This window comes from Adiantum capillus-veneris, chromosome 14 (assembly GCF_014529385.1).
Source record: "Adiantum capillus-veneris isolate H3 chromosome 14, ASM1452938v2, whole genome shotgun sequence".
Lineage (NCBI taxonomy): Eukaryota > Viridiplantae > Streptophyta > Polypodiopsida > Polypodiales > Pteridaceae > Adiantum > Adiantum capillus-veneris.
Window position 1 is genome coordinate 60,454,134 of NC_140944.1, and position 20,037 is coordinate 60,474,170.

General features: G+C 44.0%; 2 protein-coding genes across 2 annotated transcripts; both read right to left on the minus strand.

The window, feature by feature from the left end:
• Window positions 1-1,742: 1,742 nt before the first annotated feature.
• Window positions 1,743-2,330, minus strand: LOC147442466 (uncharacterized). Its single transcript, XM_086529665.1, has one exon. It carries the CDS (start codon window positions 2,157-2,159, stop codon window positions 1,743-1,745), a length of 417 nt encoding a protein of 138 aa, XP_086385791.1. The 5' UTR covers window positions 2,160-2,330.
• Window positions 2,331-17,225: 14,895 nt separating this feature from the next.
• LOC147442467 (1,4-dihydroxy-2-naphthoyl-CoA thioesterase 1-like) lies at window positions 17,226-19,110 on the minus strand. The gene is made up of 3 exons (XM_086528621.1): window positions 18,650-19,110; window positions 18,129-18,320; window positions 17,226-18,048 (listed from the first exon to the last, which is right to left on the minus strand). Exons 1-3 carry the CDS (start codon window positions 18,824-18,826, stop codon window positions 17,890-17,892), a joined length of 528 nt encoding a protein of 175 aa, XP_086384747.1. The 5' UTR covers window positions 18,827-19,110; the 3' UTR covers window positions 17,226-17,889.
• Between the last annotated feature and the right edge of the window lie 927 nt (window positions 19,111-20,037).

A 20,037-nucleotide genomic window follows, 5' to 3' on the forward strand; every position in this document is an offset into this window, starting at 1 on the left:
ATAGATCTTTAAGGTCTCTTAGGATAGTTTTCTACGACGTTAAAATTCTCTTCTTCTTCTCTCTCTCTCTCTCTCTCTCAGTGGCCTCCACACACACACACACACACACACTATGGAAGATCAAAGTAATGAAAAATCTTTGCTATTGTTTAGAGTGGTGGTATGTATGAGAGAGAGTTACATTTGAGCCACCCCACACTCCCTCGTGGAAGATCAACGTAATGAAAACTCTCTGCTATTATTTAGAGTGGTGGTGTGTATGAGAGAGAGTTACATTTGAGCCACCCCACACCCTCTCTCTCTCTCTCTCTCTCTCTCTCTCTCTCTCTCTCTCACACACACACACACACACACTCCACATGATTTGTTCTATAAAAATCACCTTTAACCAATCAATAGTGTATTCAATATATAATGAGTGCGTTCAACTGCAAGAAGAGTGCCTCTCTCCCACAAGTCAAGCCTTATGGGCGAGCGAGGTTGAGCTTTACGACATGCAATATTTCAATGCCCGATAGGCAACAAACCCAAATTCCCTATGGAATCAACAAACCCAAATTCGCCTTAGAGATCAAGGATGTAGTTGGTGAAAGCCAAGATACCCATGCACGTGACACCTTCACAATCTCCTTCCATTTCTCTTTGCCCACCAAGAAGGTGATAGTCGGCGTGCAATAGGCACCAAACCCAAATCCTCCTCAAAGATCAAGGGTGTAGTTGGACAAAGCCGAGTTGCCCCGTGCACGTGACACCTAAATAATCTCCTTCCACTTCCCTTTGCCCGCCAAGAAGGCGATGGTCGGCATGGGAATGAATGCCAATGAATTGGCACTTGCTGGCTTGATGCAGAGGGCTCTATCATGGTGGTGTGTGTATGTTATCATGGTGGTGCATGTATAGATATTGAAGGAGAGACATAAAAGGCCAAATTAGCACGTACATGGCTAAACATAGATAGGAAAGGCTAGGTTAGTGCGTGCATGGCTAAAGTGTGCCACATCATTAGATGATGCTCACACAGTAGAAGAGAAGGCACGTTGAGAGAGAGGCAAGTGTTTCAACGTGAGGGCGGGTGGAGCACGTGGTAGATATTGTGGTGGCAGGAAGGGCAAATAAGGGCCGGCTCTCTTGACCCACCGTATTCAGAAAAGATGCACTAAATTGTAGAACTTATCATCTTCAACTATAAATAAAATTTCAAGGATAAATTAAAAAATGTGTATGTGGGAAAGGATTTGCACTAAACCTAAGTATGTGATTAAAACTTTTAGTATTTTGGAGCACGAAAAGTGCAACAAAATCCTCCGTGCTGAATAGGATTGATTAAATTAATTATATTATAACATTATTAGAAATCTATTAGATTATTAGATTATTAAATAGCAGCACTAGACTGCCTTGACCATCGGCCAACTCTCAGGAGTGGCTAGAATTGGGCCACCATCAACATAAATTCTCTCTCGCTCTCTCTCTACCCTACACCTTGGTTTCAAAGCAGCTAAATTCTTTTCTATCAGCAACACTCAGCCGTCCAAGTAGTGGGATAATGCCATCGCAAGCAAAGCCCCAGGAAGCCAAACTTTTAGCACAAACTCACAAAGAATTTAGATACTCGGTCGACGTCCTCACTTCAGCGTTGCACTGAGATATCTGTTGCTCCGTATAAGGTGTTGGCTCCCATAAACCTTATCTGAGAATCCCCCACTCTCTCTCTCTCTCTCTCTCTCTCTCTCTCTCTCTCTCTATACAGGCTTCATCACGACGGACCTCCTATAGAAGACATCCACATTAGCCTGCAGCAGCAGCAACTGTGTTCCATCATAGATACTCATGCTGCTAGCTGCAGTTCCAACAACAAACGTTGGTGTAGCCTCTTTGTCTAGTTCTACATAGTGCCCCGCTATTGCAGCACCTCCATCATCGCCTACAGTGCAAGCCTTGTACAGCCGGGCTTCTCCTCCTAGATCTACATACTGCCTGTTATTGCTGCTACTCCATGAAGCACATCCACAATCGCATGCAATGCGAGCCTCATACGCCCCTACCTCTATCCATGGCTCTACATACTGCCGTCTATTGGTGTTACTCCATGCTGCAACACCTCCACCATGGCCTTCATTGACACTCCACGGACCGCCAACAGTGGCATTGACCTCCATATCTCTTAATTTTTTCAGTTGTTCCTTAAGGGAAGAAGAAAAAGAGAACTTTTAACCTCATGGGAAACTGAGAGAGAGAGAGAGAGAGAGAGAGAGAGAGATGGTGTTATCCTCAAGCAACGGCAAGATGCCTATTCAGCTACCTCTTACGGTTACGTCCTCTAGGACTACATGTTCGGCTACCCCCCAATATTGGCCATCCCTATTTATCGGGCACATCGCCTTCGTTGTGCAAGGTCCACGTGGCATGCCTGAATTTGGCCCTCCATAATATGGTAATATAGATATAGATACAACTCCCGAGAGAGAGAGAGAGAGAGAGAGAGGAGAGAGGACTGCAATCATAGCAAATCTTGTCATTTCAACAAAGAAGAGGGATGCTTTGGCTTTCTAGAGCGTCTGCACAAACAGGCTATGAGTGCCTAAGTTGAAGTTATTCAAAGTAAATCAAGAGGGGAACGTGAAGTTCCTGAGAGGAGTTTGACAAAAAGCGTAACACAAAACTAGAGTGCTTCGTTAGCTACGTTCGTATCGAATTAAGATTAAGCAAAGTATTGAAAACTGTATATGCCATTTTAGCACTTCTCAAATGAAGAAAAAAATTGTTAATTTGATGCTATTAATTTATGTCTAAGATATTTATTAAATGGGAGGAGAGACTTCAAAATGAAGGAGAGAGAGAGAGAGAGAGAGAGAGTGTTTGGGATACCGATTGTCATGGTTTAGAGGCGTTCTTTGCAGAAATGGGATACCGATTGTAGTGCTTCAAAGGGGTACCTCGCAAAAAACCACAAGGAGGGTTAGAATTTTGTCAAGCTCATTGTTCGTTATCATACAAGATGTCAATGTTATTAATTGTTTGTTGTTCCATTTTCATGTTTCAAAAAAAGAAAAAAAAAACATGCAAGTCTCCTTACATGGGGGAGTTTGCACAGTCCTCCCCAATTTTTATAATACGAGGGAACGTGCCATTCCCACTACAGTGTGCAATTTTCAGTGCATTCATTAACTGCATTCTTAGTGTCAAAAATAAAAAAATGATAATGCTTACCGCGGAATTGAATGTCTCTCGTTGGTACACTTCCTTGCATCAATGATGTTGGGTATCTTGCGTAAAGCCACATGCCTTCAAGATGCGTGCATAGGTGATTGCATCTGGAAAGAGGCCCTCACTTCGCATCTGTTAAAAAAAATTAGAGCTTTCTGGTCCTGGCCCTGTGGGACAAATCTTATGTCCACACTCCAGATCACAGAAAGCACGATAATTTTTTGCAACAGCATGTGACTAGTAACCTCCATTAATTCTCTCACCCATGTCAACGTCTTTCATAAGACTACACACCTTCAATGTGCAAGCATAAGTGATTGCATTGGGACAATTGGAAAGAGGCCTTTGCTATCCCATGAGAACAACAAAGTACTTCGTTGAAACAGCCACGTTGGGCTTATTTGTAATAGTGATGACATTTCGGATATGAGAACTTCTTATGCTTTTCTTGTGGCACAAGCTTTCAATGTGCAAACGCACGTAACTGCATTTAGCAAAACACCCTCACACTGCATCTACTCGAGACAATTTAGAACGAATCAATCTCGCCCTTCATGTGCATAACCTGCTAACACCATAGTCCATGTTGTGAAGTAGTGTTTTGGACTCATCAAGCTTGCCACATTGCCAAGCACAAAATGTTTCTGCAACAGCCTCATAATAGCCCCTAATTGCATAGGTGATTGCATTTGAAAAAAGGCCTTTCAACATCTGCTAAAAACATCTCAATGCTTCGTTGCCAAAGCCATGTTGTGCATATCTCATGAAAACATCCTAGCCATGAAAAAAGGTCTTTCTTTTGCATCTGGTGAAAAATCTGATTACTTCATTATTGCCACAACCATGTTGGGTATATCCTGTAGTCAACCACATTTGGCATACATATCAACCAAGGCAATGTCAAGCACGACATCTTTTTCCAAGAGCCTCTGACTAACAATATAATTTTGTGCACGTATCAACATCTTGGCTAGAGCGACATGCATTCAAGATGCATGCATATCGACCATGACATTCCGAACATAACACCTAACAGGGAGCATGATAGTTTTGAAAATCGTCAACGCTCGCGATCGACGTCCAATTAAGAAAGCTTGTGACATGTGATGCTAGGATAGGTGATTGCATCTATGCCTGCGTAGGTGATTGCATCTAGAGAGAGGCCTTCACTTCCCATCTGGATTCTGCCTGCGACAATTAAAAAAGCGCGACAGTAAAAAAGCGCGACAGAGCCGCATGCCTTCAAGATACCTACATAGGTGATTGCATCTGGAGAGAGACCTCGCTTCGCATCTGCTGAAAACAGACTAGAGCTTTTTGCCCTTGTCCCTATTAGGAAAATCGGCCCCCTACTGAGGGAAGTCTCGTAGCCTGCGTAACAAAGATGGCACGCGGCCCCCTGTTGGGTTGGCTCGCGGCGAGCAGTACTCGAACTGCCAGAGCCTCCTTGAGCTCCTTGTGCGAACCTGTCCTGATGCCCCCTTCTGTAATCGCGAAGAAGCCCCGAGCCACAGCCTAATATAGGCGCCAATGAAAACAAGGGACAAACCACCTGTTGCCCCGCTGAACCTGCTCTGAATGATAAGGCCCTTAGCCCCTTTAATAGAATAACCACTGGCAGCACAACACCCTCCTATGCATTCAATAAACGACCCCGTAGGGCAACCTGTCTCAGATGTCAACAGCGTAGCGCGCGGCCCACTGTGAGGGATAGCTCACGGCCTCAGCAACCTCCTGTGCTTGGGGCGACCTGTAGCTCCCGGCGCGCGCTCGCGACACCGAGGCTCAAAAGCTTTCTGCCCTGCTCCCTGTACGTATCGCTGTCCCAGGTGCATCGGTAAAACGATGGAGCCTGTTTGAAAGTGCGCCATGTGGGTTAATGAGCGCGCAGCATTGAGATTTTGGCTCCTACCCTAACTAAGGAGAAGGAAGGAGAGAGAGAGAGAGAGAGAGAGAGAGAGAGAATACTGTCAATGATAGGTGAGCATCGATAGCCGTTGGCACTTGACAGACATGGAGTCGAAGCTGAAGCAGGAGGGACATCAAGCACCTTGAGGAATCGGAAGCACGAGGGACATCGAGGATTTTGAGGAATTGGAGGAGCAAGCACAAAGCAAAGATGGGACGTTTAGAGTTGATCTGCCGGATTTCCTTTGCATGTCTGCAATATTGCACCCATAGACGATATATTGTATAGCAATCAACCAAACCGAACAGTAGGAACCTATCAAACCTAAAACTACATTTTTGCTTGAGAAACTTTTCAAACTTCTTGTGAAATGGACATTATTTTTGACAATACATTGCAATCTACAGATCGGAAGCCTTGTCTGTTTGTTGGTGCAAAACACATTAAAGAGCATCCCAATACAGAGTTGCAAGCCCCTCCTAGCTAGCCGCAAGGGAAAAACGTGCTAAACACATCATGCTGGCAAGTAATATTGGGAGAGAAAAAGGCGCAGCCATCTAGCCATATGATTCACAAAAGCAGTTGGAAGGAGCAAGGAGCTGGTGCAGCTACCCGGAGAGATGAGAATGGGGAACTCTCTCTCTCTCTCTCTCACACACATACACACATGGAGTAGGCTGCCTCTCTCTCTCTCTCTCTCTCTCTCTCTCTCTCTCTCACACACACACACACACACACACGGAGTAGGCTGCCTCTCTCTCTCTCTCTCTCTCCCCGCCTCATAATTACCTCCCATGTAGGTGGTGGAGACCTATTCACCTTCCCCGGCATGTTCACCATCCATTCCCAATGGCTCCATCAACTTCACGGCTCACCAACGGCCAGCGCCTTGCTTTTCTCTTTGTATGCCACGTAGATTTGCCTGAAAACCTCCATAATAATAGAGTATAATAATATAGATATCTTGTAAGAGTTTTTCCATATGAACACACATAATATAAATTTATTTCTTCACGTTAACCCCACGAGCATAAAATAAAAGTGTTTTTTTGCGACTCGAAAGGATCGGACAACTAGCCTCCGAATTCATGCTCAGTGGAACGGAGAAAGTGCTGGTAAATAGAGTTTTCGAATGGCTGAACTGCTGCTGCCTAGGTTTGATTGGAAAGCTTAGTGGTGGCCTATTGATTGGCTTCGCGGGATTGTTTCTTCCCCTTGATCAAACAATGGAACAAGCAATGGTCAGAGGCAAGATGCGTGACAATTGTTGAGAACATCCGGTGTCCAAGATGGCCGCTTAGGATGAAGGTATTTATTTGGAAAGTGCTATGGGGGGAATTCCCGACTCAGGTGAAGGTTCTAGCTAGAGGTATTGGGCCAGATAGATGCCCTCAATGCAGATCTGCAAGTGAGAATCTTTCCCACCTATTCAAGGATTGTCCGCGGGATATGTGGTCGGGCAAGTAGGTTTTGCAAATGGATTCAAAAGACATGGAAGATTGGGTTCTGCAAGAACGATCATTATCTGGGGGGAAGGCGATCATGAGCCAACCACTTCTCATCATTACACAAATTGTCAAGTTCTAGTACTTTTAACACGTCTGAAAGGCCAGGATCGATCGATTTTTCAAGAACTGCATTGAAACAGCAAGGTTTATGGAGATTATTAAAGAAAGCAAGGTAGCAATTATTGCCATTGGGAGAAGGAGAAACTTTGAAGTGTGGGGCAAGGTGGTGACTACAGCATTGTCGGATATGTAAAAGGATCTATTACTGAGTCAGACAGGTCCTTCACCATTGTCGTGGGGTGGCCTCCCTATTAGCCGATGTACTAATGTTTACTGGAAAACATCATGGCTCGTCATGAACATGACTAATTATTTTGGGTTGCTAATATAATATACTCATGTTTATGAGTTTTACAAACAAAAGAAGAGTGATTTAGTCCCACACTTGTAAAAAGAACGCTTTTGTCCCACCTAAATAGGAGAGGACAAAGGAGTATCTGTCATAATAATCAATATCTAATTCTCCTAAATGATTTTCTCATATTAAACTGATCATTTAATGTGGGGAAGTGCCAAGGGAGAAAAAGCTAGAATATTGGTTAAGCTAGCAGACCGGCCACAGTAGGGATCCAAAGGAGGGAAAATAGGGATCCAAAGGGGGGGCCATCTGCAAAAGAGCCATGTGAAACAATGGGCCAAAAAGACCCTAAGGTTCAGCCCATTAAGACTTCCAAAATGCTAAGGTTCCAAAATTCAAAGGTTGTGGCCAAAGGTCAACCCTAGGAAAAATTGGATGCTTAGTGTGTGCCCTAAAAGTCTTTCTACATCCCTACATGGGAGGGGGCGAGCCCCAAAGCTGGGGGATGAGAGAGAAAGCCACACACACACACACACAGGCTCCCTTTACACAAAGGGAATGAGGGACACATGTCAGCTCCCTAGGCCAGATGCCCACAAGGTGTGCCCAGTTCCTATTGGAAGACCCTTGAAGTGGACCAATGAGAATTAAGCTAGAGTAAATCTAGTTTAATTAATTTAAAAACATTTAATAAAAGAAACCAATGAGAATTAAGTCTCCTAGAAGACTATTGGGCAGTCTCCCAAGGGGTCCAATGAGCATTCAGGAGCCCCATGGCTTGCCTGATTCCTATTGGCCAGGAGGCAAAGGGGTCCAATGAGAGTTTAGTTTAATTATTTAATTACCTCAAGCTCTCACAAAAGGGGAAAGGGGGACACATGTCTAAAGGCTATCACTTATGCTGCTTAATCCCTATTGGCTTGACCTGGGGAGGTCCAATGAGGCAAAGGCCAGACTTATTTAGCAGCTAGGGCTCGCCCAAGACAGAGGGGGGGCTGATTTTTGCTTGGCATTGACACACACACTCTCACACTTGACCATGTGTGAAGGGAAAATACTCTATCTCCTCCCAAGCTTTAATGGAGAGCTCATCACCTACTCCAAGCTTGTGAGATAGAAGCCTACATCAACACTCTCTTGGCATGTGGATGCAAATCCAACCAAGAGCCAAGCTTCAATGCATGCTCATCTTCTCTACCAAGCTAATTACTAAGCTAAGCTATGCTAATATGAGTGATTATGTGAGGAGATGTACTTCTTTCTCGTAAGATACTTCTTTTTCCTCTCAATCTACTCTCATACCCTGCTAGCTCTCACCATCTTCGAAGGTGTGTGAGGTCTTGGGTCTGAGAACGGGGATAATTCAAGTTGTGTTTGATTAAGTGTTTTGCTTGGTGTATGAAGCTTCCATCTTCATTGCACTAGCTAGTCTTGAAGGAACACAAAGAATTGTATTGTACAATGTCTCTCTTGATGGGAGAAACCATAATACAAAGCCTTTTGGGGGGGGGACCGGCTCCATGCAAATCCGGTCCTCAACTGTTGTCAATAGCTTAGTTGCTCTCTCTCTCTTTTGAAAGTATTGTCGATGCTATCTAACTAGGTGTTATGCTTTTTTTGTTGCTCTCTCCACCCAAGCACTCTTGTAATTCTCATTAGGAATCAACTCTAATGAAATGCCCACTATGTTCATGCTAATTTCCGCTACACATAAGATTTTAGGCCATTAAATGTTACATTGGTATCAGAGCTCAAGGTTTCTCTTTTCTTGCTCAAGAAGGGAGGTCCTCAAGCTAGCTACAAATGGTTGGTATTATTAATTGCCTGTGAGTAAGTAGAATAGGGATTTTTCAGCCTTGCAGTGCACCTGCCTTTGTGCAGTTAACGGGGCATCACCGTCGAGAGCTATGGTCTTAATAGTGGAGTCCTACGGGGCTTGCCTACGGCTTAACCACTATTGAGCTATTAGAAGCTTGACAGGAGCTGGTGCTGTCTTGGTGTCGAAAGACCCTCTCTTCTATTCCTTGCAATTAATGGTATTCGAGCCGCGGGTATAGTAGCTTGAGTGCTTTTTCTAAAGGGGTAAAGAGGAGTAGCAACTAGGGCTTGAAGTGCCAAAGTACACCTAAAAAGTTTACACCTAAAAGTTGTTAGAATGGCTGACAATAGTAAAGAGAGTGAAATTAATGTTGATAACTTTGATTTTGCTCATGAGCAAGCTACTAATGATGCTTCAATGCTTGTTAACTATCTTGTTTCTAGGCTTCAACAAGCCATGGGCAATCCATCTCTCCAAAGTGAAGTGCAACGGCAGCTCCGTGCTCACGGGATTCTCCAAGCTCATCACCATGACGAGAGAACACCTAGGAAGCCTCCTTGTGAGACTACCAAAAGAGGTCTCTCTCCGATTCGGGAAGAAGAAGAGAATCCATATGAAGGGCTCAAGAACTTACTTCTGGATGATGCATCTCCTTCCCAAAGGAGAATTCAAGAGCCTCCACCGAAGGAACGAGAAAGAAGCGAGTCTCCCGCCACCTCGGCGGAGATGGCTCCACGAAGACGGCGGGATAAACGCTCTCCATCACCACCAAAGCGGAGAAGACCATCACACTCTTCTCCACGCCATAATTCAAAGAGGGATGATAAAAAGCAAGAGAAGAAAAAGGCGAGAAAGAGGACACCCTCTTCTCCATCTTCTTCATCCTCTTCCTCTTATGAAAGCTATGGTGAAGACGACAAAGATCAAGACAAGAAAAAGGCGAGAAAGAGGTCACCCTCTTCTCCACCTTCTTCAAATTCTTCATCTTCTGAAGAAAGTGATGGTGCAACTTTTGAACCATCAAAAAGAAGAGGCCATAGGAAATCCTATGCCGCATGGAAGAGGTCGTCCAAACTGAAGAAATTCAAAGAGGGAGGGAAGAGCATCTCTTTCCTTACCTATGATGGCACCTTCGGTGCTACAGACAAAGTTTTGGCCTTTATCCAGCAATTCGATGCAGCGTTTGGAGATGAGGGCTTCACGGAGTCCTCTAAGCTACGCCATGTAGCTATGCACTTTCAAAAGTCCGCCAGACAATGGTGGTCTAGCCTACGAGCCAACGGTGAAGCTCCACGAACATGGAAGGCTTTAAGAGCTTCCATTATGAAGCAGTTTTTGGCCACCGATGCCAAAGATAAAGTACTCACCGAATGGCGAAGCTTAAAGCTCTCTCCCAATGAATCCATCCACAAATATGTAGACAAGTTTTGGGACCTACAACTCAAAGCCACTGTCTTCAAAAAGTTGGATTTTGGAGAGCAAAAGCAACAATTTTGTGCGGGCTTAACCGAAGAAATGGCAGAGTATGTCAACTCCCAAAGGCCACGTACCATATCGGCGGTAATACACCATACTATGGTGGCCTCGCGAATCAATTTCCAAACGGGGGGTAAAAGAAATAATAAGCCCCCGGAAAACAAGGGTTCCAATGAGCCTAAGGGGAAGGACAATGTCCAAAAGTCTCCTAAGGGCAATTCCAACAAAGCTAAAGAGAAGGGAGTTTACAAAGGAAAGAATAAACTCTCTCCTGAAGAGCTTGAGCGTTATCGTAAAGATAACCGGTGTTTCAAGTGCGACGAACAAGGGCATGCGTACCGCGCTTGTCCCCAAAAGAACAACCGCCAAGATCCTCCTAGAGCTTCTTTGGTTGAAATCCAAGAGGAGGAGATTCATCAAACTCACCACAAAGGATCTCCTCTATGCCATGCTTGGGGAAAGGTAAGAGAACATGATGCTTTTATTCTCTTTGACCCTGGTTCTACTCACAATTTCATATCTATGGAGTTAGCCACCAAGCTAGGCATACAATCCTATGAGATGGGAGATATCCTACCCGCAGACAGTGCCTTCAAGGGGCAAGAAGCTTCAGTCACTCCCTTAATCGGGAAATTGAGGCTTCATGTCCAAGGCTATGTGGACAAAGAGGACTTCTTTATCTCTCCTCTCAAGCATGAGGATGTAATCCTAGGGGCACCATGGTTTGACCGCCTGGCTGCCCATGTTAAATTTCCTGAAAGGAGAATCTCCTTTAAGTTCAGGGAAAAGGACATGTATATAGATGCTAAGGAGATGGGTAACACCATCCCCATTGTACATACACCAGCTTTCAACAAGTCAATAAAGAGCTCTATTTCCGTGTACATGATTTTTGTTAAAGATTCTCAAAATGAACCTAATGCTTTAGCAAAAGAAAATAAAAGCAACCAAAAGGAATTAGAGTTATCCAATTTTCTCAAGGGGTTTCAAGATGTCTTTATTGACGACATCCCTTGTGAGCTACCTCCTAAACGAGGTAATGACGACCATGCAATTGAACTTCTTCCAGGAAGTTCACCGCCTAACAAACCTCCTTATAGAGTTTCTCAAGCTCAACAAGAGGAGATTATGCGGCAAGTGCATGAGTTAATTGAGAAGGGCATGGTTAGGCCTAGCTCATCTCCATTCTGCTCACCTGTGCTATTAGTGCAAAAGAAAGACGGCACATATCGTATGTGTGTCGACTATAGAGCACTAAATAGGATCACTATCAAGAATAGGTTTCCCGTTCCAAGGGTAGAAGACCTATTTGATAAGCTACAAGGATCGACCTACTTCAGTAGGATTGACCTAAAAAGTGGCTATCATCAAATAAGGATAGTTGATCAAGACATTGTAAAGACCACATTTCGTACTACATTTGGTCTTTACGAATACATTGTCATGCCTTTTGGCTTGACCAATGCACCAGCCACATTCAACCGCTTGATGGAGAAGCTGTTCAGGCCTCATCGAACCTTCACTGGAGTGTTCTTTGATGATATTATCATCTACTCTAATTCATTGGAGGAACACAAGCAACACCTCCAGGTAATATTTCAAGTTTTAAGAGAGAATAAACTTTATGTTAATCGAAAGAAAAGTGAATTTTTCTTGCAAGAGATTCAATATTTAGGTCACATTATCTCTCAAGATGGAATCCAAATGGATCCATCCAAGTTAGAGGTAATAAAAGGATGGCCTAAACCAAGGAATCTTCATGAACTAAGAAGCTTTATAGGTATGTGTGCATACTATAGACGCTTCATAGAAAAGTTCTCACAAATTGCGGGACCATTACATGACCTAACAAAGAAAAATGTTAGGTATACATGGTCTGCTAAGGAGAACAATGCTTTCGAAAAGCTTAAAGAAAAGCTTATCTCTCAACCTGTGCTTACACTACCGGATCTCTCAAAACCATTTGAGGTCCAATGTGATGCTTGTGGTGATTGCCTTGGGGCTGTTCTACTCCAAGAAGGGCACGCCATAGGCTATGAGAGTCGAAGGCTCGATCCTATTGAGCAAGCTCTAGGCATATACGAAAAAGAACTCCTTGCAGTTCTACATGCCTTAGACTCATGGAAGCACTATTTATTGGGGACTCCTTTCATTCTGCGAACGGATCACCAAAGTCTTAAGTACTTCATGACGCAGACCAAGCTCTCCGACAAACAAATGAGGTGGGCAAATTTCCTTTCGCAATTTCATTTTCATATTGCTCACATTGCTGGCAAGCATAATCAAGTAGCCGATGCACTCTCAAGACGACCGAGAGTGAATGCGGTTTCCATAGCAACTCACAATGATCTATCTTCAATGATAGATGAGTATGCTATTGATCCCGATTATAGAGATGTGATTTCAGCCCTTGCATTAGGGAAGAAAGAAGAACCATTTACTTTACAAGATGGTTATCTTCTCTATGGCAATAGACTATGCGTTACTAACTCACTACGTGAGAAAGTAATGTATGAATCTCATGCTCCCCCATATGCAGGGCATAGAGGGATTCAATCTACCCTAAAGGGAATTGAAACATATTTCTATTGGCCTACCATGAAAGTGAACATACATGAGTATGTTTCCAAATGTGTGGTATGTCAAAAGACAAAATTTGATAGAGGGAAGCAACTTGGATTGCTTCAACCCTTGCCAATCCCTAATTCACCGTGGGAGAGCATATCCATGGATTTTATCTTTGGATTGCCTAAGTCTATCCATGGGAATACGGGAATATGGACGATAGTAGACAGGTTTAGTAAACAAGCTCATTTTATACCTGTCAAAAAGACTATCAAAGCCCATCAAATGGCAACCCTCTTCATTTCACAAATTTTCAAGTACCATGGCTTGCCAATGTCCATAGTGTCGGATAGAGATCCTAGAATGACCAGTAATTTCTGGAAGGGTCTCTTTGAGAATTTAGGAACAAGGCTAAACTTCTCTTCGGCCTATCATCCACAAACTGATGGCCAAAGTGAAATAGCTAACCTAACCATTCTCGATCTACTAAAAGCCTATGTAACGGAAGTAGATCAAAGATCCCAATGGGAGAAGTACTTACCTTAGTAGAGTATGCTTACAATAACACTGTACATACTTCCACAGGAAAAGCACCTTTCGAGGTAATTGAGGGAAGATCAAAAAGTCCCTTGCTACTTAAGGTACATGGGAAGATCTTCGCTGCAGATGAGTATAGCCGAGACCTACAAGAATCTTTCCAAAAGATTAAGGATGCTATCTCTATCTCACAGCAAAGGCAAAAGGCTGCTGCTGACAAGCACAGAAGAGCCCAAGCCTTTAAAGAAAACGATTGGGTCTTGTTAAAGTTTCCCAAGGCTCGATTAAGGCACACGACGGGCAAGAATCCTACGGGCCACCAAAAGTACTATGCTAAACTAGCAAAAAGGTACTATGGTCCCTTCCAGATTCTTAGGCCAATCAATGAGATGGCCTATCAACTTAAGTTGCCCAATCATTGGCTCATACACAATGCTTTTCATGTGAGCCTCTTAAAGCCTTACAAAGGAGAGCCACCTCAAAAACCAACTATTGAAGACCCACCGGAGATCGAGGACCACGAGGAGGTGCTGCAGCCCGAGTCCATTCTCCGACATGAAGACAAAGTATTAAGAGGCGGTAAGACTATCCGACGATATCTTATTAAGTTTAAGAATTATCCTTTTGAAGATGCTAGATGGATGCAAGGCATACAATTAAAGGATAACCTAAACCTTGTCAATGCTTACAATGCTTCCCAAGAGTAAGCAAATGTACAAAATGTTAAAAATGAACAAAAATTTTTGTCTTATAAGACTCTCTTTTTCTTTATTTGTGCACAAAAATGAAGTAGTATGCATGCTTAGATCAAGTTTGTGGAGACGACGTCTCCCAAACACCAAGTAGAGCTTGTCACTCTACTATGGAAGACTGATAGGACTAATGTGCAGACATGCTTGCGGCAGCCTCAGGCTCTCAAGCGCCAAATGGACTAGTCATCCATTATGGAATGATGTCGTAGGGTAACATAGGGATCTTCTACCCGCTAAGAAAAGGACTCATGCATATGCTTTATCTTCTCTACACCATAGTCGAGGACGACTATGATTTCAAGAGAGAGGTAATGTCATAATAATCAATATCTAATTCTCCTAAATGATTTTCTCATATTAAACTGATCATTTAATGTGGGGAAGTGCCAAGGGAGAAAAAGCTAGAATATTGGTTAAGCTAGCAGACCGGCCACGGTAGGGATCCAAAGGAGGGAAAATAGGGATCCAAAGGGGGGGCCATCTGCAAAAAGCCATGTGAAACAATGGGCCAAAAAGACCCTAAGGTTCAGCCCATTAAGACTTCCAAAATGCTAAGGTTCCAAAATTCAAAGGTTGTGGCCAAAGGTCAACCCTAGGAAAAATTGGATGCTTAGTGTGTGCCCTAAAAGTCTTTCTACATCCCTACATGGGAGGGGGCGAGCCCCAAAGCTAGGGGATGAGAGAGAAAGCCACACACACACACACACAGGCTCCCTTTACACAAAGGGAATGAGGGACACATGTCAGCTCCCTAGGCCAGATGCCCACAAGGTGTGCCCAGTTCCTATTGGAAGACCCTTGAAGTGGACCAATGAGAATTAAGCTAGAGTAAATCTAGTTTAATTAATTTAAAAACATTTAATAAAAGAAACCAATGAGAATTAAGTCTCCTAGAAGACTATTGGGCAGTCTCCCAAGGGGTCCAATGAGCATTCAGGAGCCCCATGGCTTGCCTGATTCCTATTGGCCAGGAGGCAAAGGGGTCCAATGAGAGTTTAGTTTAATTATTTAATTACCTCAAGCTCTCACAAAAGGGGAAAGGGGGACACATGTCTAAAGGCTATCACTTATGCTGCTTAATCCCTATTGGCTTGACCTGGGGAGGTCCAATGAGGCAAAGGCCAGACTTATTTAGCAGCTAGGGCTCGCCCAAGACAGAGGGGGGGCTGATTTTTGCTTGGCATTGACACACACACTCTCACACTTGACCATGTGTGAAGGGAAAATACTCTATCTCCTCCCAAGCTTTAATGGAGAGCTCATCACCTACTCCAAGCTTGTGAGATAGAAGCCTACATCAACACTCTCTTGGCATGTGGATGCAAATCCAACCAAGAGCCAAGCTTCAATGCATGCTCATCTTCTCTACCAAGCTAATTACTAAGCTAAGCTATGCTAATATGAGTGATTATGTGAGGAGATGTACTTCTTTCTCGTAAGATACTTCTTTTTCCTCTCAATCTACTCTCATACCCTGCTAGCTCTCACCATCTTCGAAGGTGTGTGAGGTCTTGGGTCTGAGAACGGGGATAATTCAAGTTGTGTTTGATTAAGTGTTTTGCTTGGTGTATGAAGCTTCCATCTTCATTGCACTAGCTAGTCTTGAAGGAACACAAAGAATTGTATTGTACAATGTCTCTCTTGATGGGAGAAACCATAATACAAAGCCTTTTGGGGGGGGGACCGGCTCCATGCAAATCCGGTCCTCAACTGTTGTCAATAGCTTAGTTGCTCTCTCTCTCTTTTGAAAGTATTGTCGATGCTATCTAACTAGGTGTTATGCTTTTTTTGTTGCTCTCTCCACCCAAGCACTCTTGTAATTCTCATTAGGAATCAACTCTAATGAAATGCCCACTATGTTCATGCTAATTTCCGCTACACATAAGATTTTAGGCCATTAAATGTTACAGTATCAAAAAAAGTTCTTCAAAGAAAGGAATAGCACTCTCCAAAAGTTCTTTGCAACCTTTGGGCAAGGGATAGGAAGCCTGTCTAAACAAGCCAAAAAGTAGAAAGAATTTAGTGTTTTATATGTTTTAGTGAGTAGCTTGTCACGTCCCCCTTTGGCGACTTGCACAACAGATGTGCTCACCTTAGGCTTTGGGATTTTAGGTTTTTTTTTTTTTTTTTTTCAAAAAAGCCTTAGGAGTTCGTCAAACATCTCAAAAAAAAGCCTTAGAGAAGCAGAGAGTTAGGCTATACTAACTAGTGTGGCCAACGGCCTTTGGCCGCGCCTCTCTCTCTCTCTCTCTCTCTCTCTCTCTCTCTGTCCACTCAAAGGCCGCCTCTCTCTCGAGCTCTCGGTCCACTGCCATGCTATGTCAACGTTGCAAGGCACACAAGCCGGGTACACCATGTGTTAGGGGGGGCGGGGGGGGGGGGGGGTTCCCTCCCCCGTTTATAATAGTATAGATTGGACGCACCTTTTCATGTGAAGCATTGAAATCTTTTTTGTGTTTAATATTCCGTCGAGAGGTCCCTTCATTTCACAACCTTACAAACTTTTTTTTTTCTCTCAACCCTACAAAACTTAATTTTTTGTAGCAAATGCACATACCCAATGTGAAGCAATCAATACAAACGTCCGTGAACGCTACCAAGGTCGTCGCTTGGAGGCACTCGAATCCATGACCATGAATTCCTAGTGTTTTAGAATGCCAACATGAACCTTGTCTTTCATTCCGCTTCTAGTTTGACATTTTCACAAATATCCATGTTCATATATACATGAATTTACAATTCTACATCGCTTAACATATTACACTCACAAGGGGCCATGGCATGGTATGGTTTACCCAATGGGGAAGGGGTTAACACCCATGAAATGCATCCCATGGGCATCAGAATCTCTACCTGGGGGCCAGATTACTAAGGCTCAACCAATTGACCTGCGCTCTTTGGGTGTGCTTTCAGATCTTGAAATGGCAATGCAAGCTTTGGTAATGATCAGTTCTGATAGTGGAGCACTACACTGTGGATACAATGCCAAAACATTCAGAGATTAGCAATATCATGTCATATAACCAAACATGCATTCGCCGCCCCCCATCCCTTTGCATTGACATATATGGCTTCAATAGCATGAAACATAGAGGGACTATAATCATTCACCCTTAATTGTGTAGCATCATAAAGAACAGGAACCTTACATCCCCTGACAACCATGGCTAGGATAGCAATATCATGTCATATAACCAAACATGCATTCGCCGCCCAGTCCCTTTGGCTTCAATAGCATGATACATAGAGGGACTATAATCATTGACCCTTAATTGTGTAGTATCATAAAGAACAGAAACCTCTTCACAACCATGGCTAGAATAGGTACACAAGCCCCACCCAACTTTTGCTTTGTGCAGGGCTTATTGCATGTGGAAAAAAAACAATTTACAGGGGGAAGCATATCGCGAATGTATAATGTGCGCATCAGACTAGAGTCGATGCCAATGTCATGTTAAGGTTTACATGCCTTCATGGTAGCCATAGCATGCACTAAAATTTCTGCACAGCCTGATAGTCATCAATATGAATGACCCCATTTTGCTCAATGATGCAGGCAAACGATCCGTCTTTCTTTGAGAGAGACTAGCTTCATATGCGATTTCAGCTTGCCGTCCACTAATTGATGTCGTCTCAAACCGCAGATTACAGCACCTCAGACCCACATCATTACGCCATTTAAGACACCCATGCATTCGGTCATCCATAAGCATTCCAGTAGCAATCCTCCCGCATTGATCTCTGGCGATCGATCAATCTCAAAGACGGGCCTGTAATTTGAGCTCTTGCTCAAAGTACTCTTTGGTCTGACCAGTTAAACCAGCCATGAGCGTCACCCTCGACACCGCGATTTTTGAATCTTCCTTGTCATCTTGCTTCACCAAATCCGCAACCTTTGAAAAGGTCACATCCCAGACCTACATACACAAACATAAGCATCCACATAAGATCAGATAACATCAAAAGTGCTGATTGATCGGAAAAATGAGATCTGTACCTGTACTCTTTTTCCTAGTTGAGCTGGCTTTGCTGATACAAATACCTCTGTTCCAACGGGAGCGGCTCTCAAGTGGTTGATACTCAGCTGGACACCTGCCACTCGTTGAAAACCTGACGCAACGTGAGCACCTAGGCTGGCAAGAGACTCTGCAATCAAGGCAGATACTCCCCCATGAAGAACACCAAAAACCTATGGATCAAATGTAGCAGAATTAAGGAAATCTCCTTTCAGAATTACGCATAAGAAAATAGACATCTCCAAAGATCATTCATACAATGGATCTGTCTAATTTCAGATGCCATAGTGAGCATATGTGAAAATTCTTGGATCTTGAGGTAGTGAGCATCTTAGACAATTGCCATAGATCAAGCCTCCACAGCTCTTTTGTGTGTGTGTGTGTGTGTGTGCGCGCGCAACAAGATATGTGGATGTTTTTGTGTCAGCTCTTAGATGTAAGCAGTAAAAAACAGAAAAAGACAAGCTCCCAAAACATACAGACATAAGCAAAGAAAGAGCACCTGCGACGAGTTTTGGTTGACAACAAAGCGACCCTGAATGCATTGAGGGGAGATGTGTTCGTGGACAAAGCCAATGAACTTCATAGGCGCCTCCAAAAGCCTCTCTCGCCCGACACCGCCATCGCTGCCCACCTGTGCCTCGCTTTCCTCAGAAGAGGGCGCTAATGCTTTGCTCATGGCTCTCTGCGAGGTATGTGTGTGTGAGTGCGTGTGTGTAATCTACTCGGGGGCAGGATGAATGTGCGCGCGCGCGCCTGGGCGTTTGCGCTGGTCTGTTATGGAAATCACTACATGGGGGAGGGCCTGCCTGCCTCGTGTTATCTGCCTGTGCTAAAAGAGATGCTTGAGTTGCTAGCACTTCTAGTTCGCCCATGTGCGCCATTTTGAAGTTGGGGGTGTGTCGCGCGAGGCGAGAGACTCGTACACTGCGCGAGAGCGAGAGAGAGAGAGAGAGAGCACGCTATACATGCCTGCCTGCCGCCCTTATTGGGTATAGCAAGCTGGATAATCTTCTTTGAGTAGTGCGGGTAAAGGTCAAAGTTCAAGCGTTCAAGTGTTGCATTATCATGTCTTTAGAGCTGCGGCCCACCTGGTGCTTGCAAGTTGCAACACTTGCAGTTGCAACACTTGCAGCGCCGAGGCCCCATCTTTATCACCTACCACACCAGGAAAATTTTTGCAGCTTAGGGTACTTCTCCAGCAGGCTCTGAGCTCTTCGCTTGTAATCAAGAGTAGCGTTTCTAATTGCCGCTTATAAACTTGAGGTGCAAGCACCTCAGCTATATCTAACACAGGCATGGGAGATACGATCAAAGGCTCCCATCAATTTTGGGCCCCGACATTAGGTGCCCGTCGTAGATCTTGTCGCGAAAGTAAACTCGAGTATTTTTGTAAAGTCGGGTACCCGAGTTTACTTTTTCCCACCCCGATACATTTGCACGTCAAAACGTCTACATTCCACAAGTGACGTGCGCGAGCGATGTGGTTAGGCCAACTGGCTCTCATACCCCAGGTTGTGGGTTCAAGCCCCGGCGGTGGGGGGGAGTAAATTTGGGTACCCGAGTTTACATTGTCCACGAAAGCCCAAGATCTACAATGCTCAATCATCCCACTGTAGATACATTGTACCGCGTTTACATTGTCCACGAAAGCCTAGGATCTATGGTGCTCAATCATCCCATTGTAGATCCCATCTCCTCCCATGCCTGTGTGAGTTATAGACGAGGGTGCAACCCCTTGACAGCTCATATGACATGTAGCCCTTAGGGGTTGTTCCTCAAGTCTATATGATGGGTTAGCCAACCTTATGTGACCGTGATGCTCTACCTCACAGAGGTGGGTGTGTGTTGTAATTTCAAGTTGTAGGTATCTCTCTAAAACAAAACAAG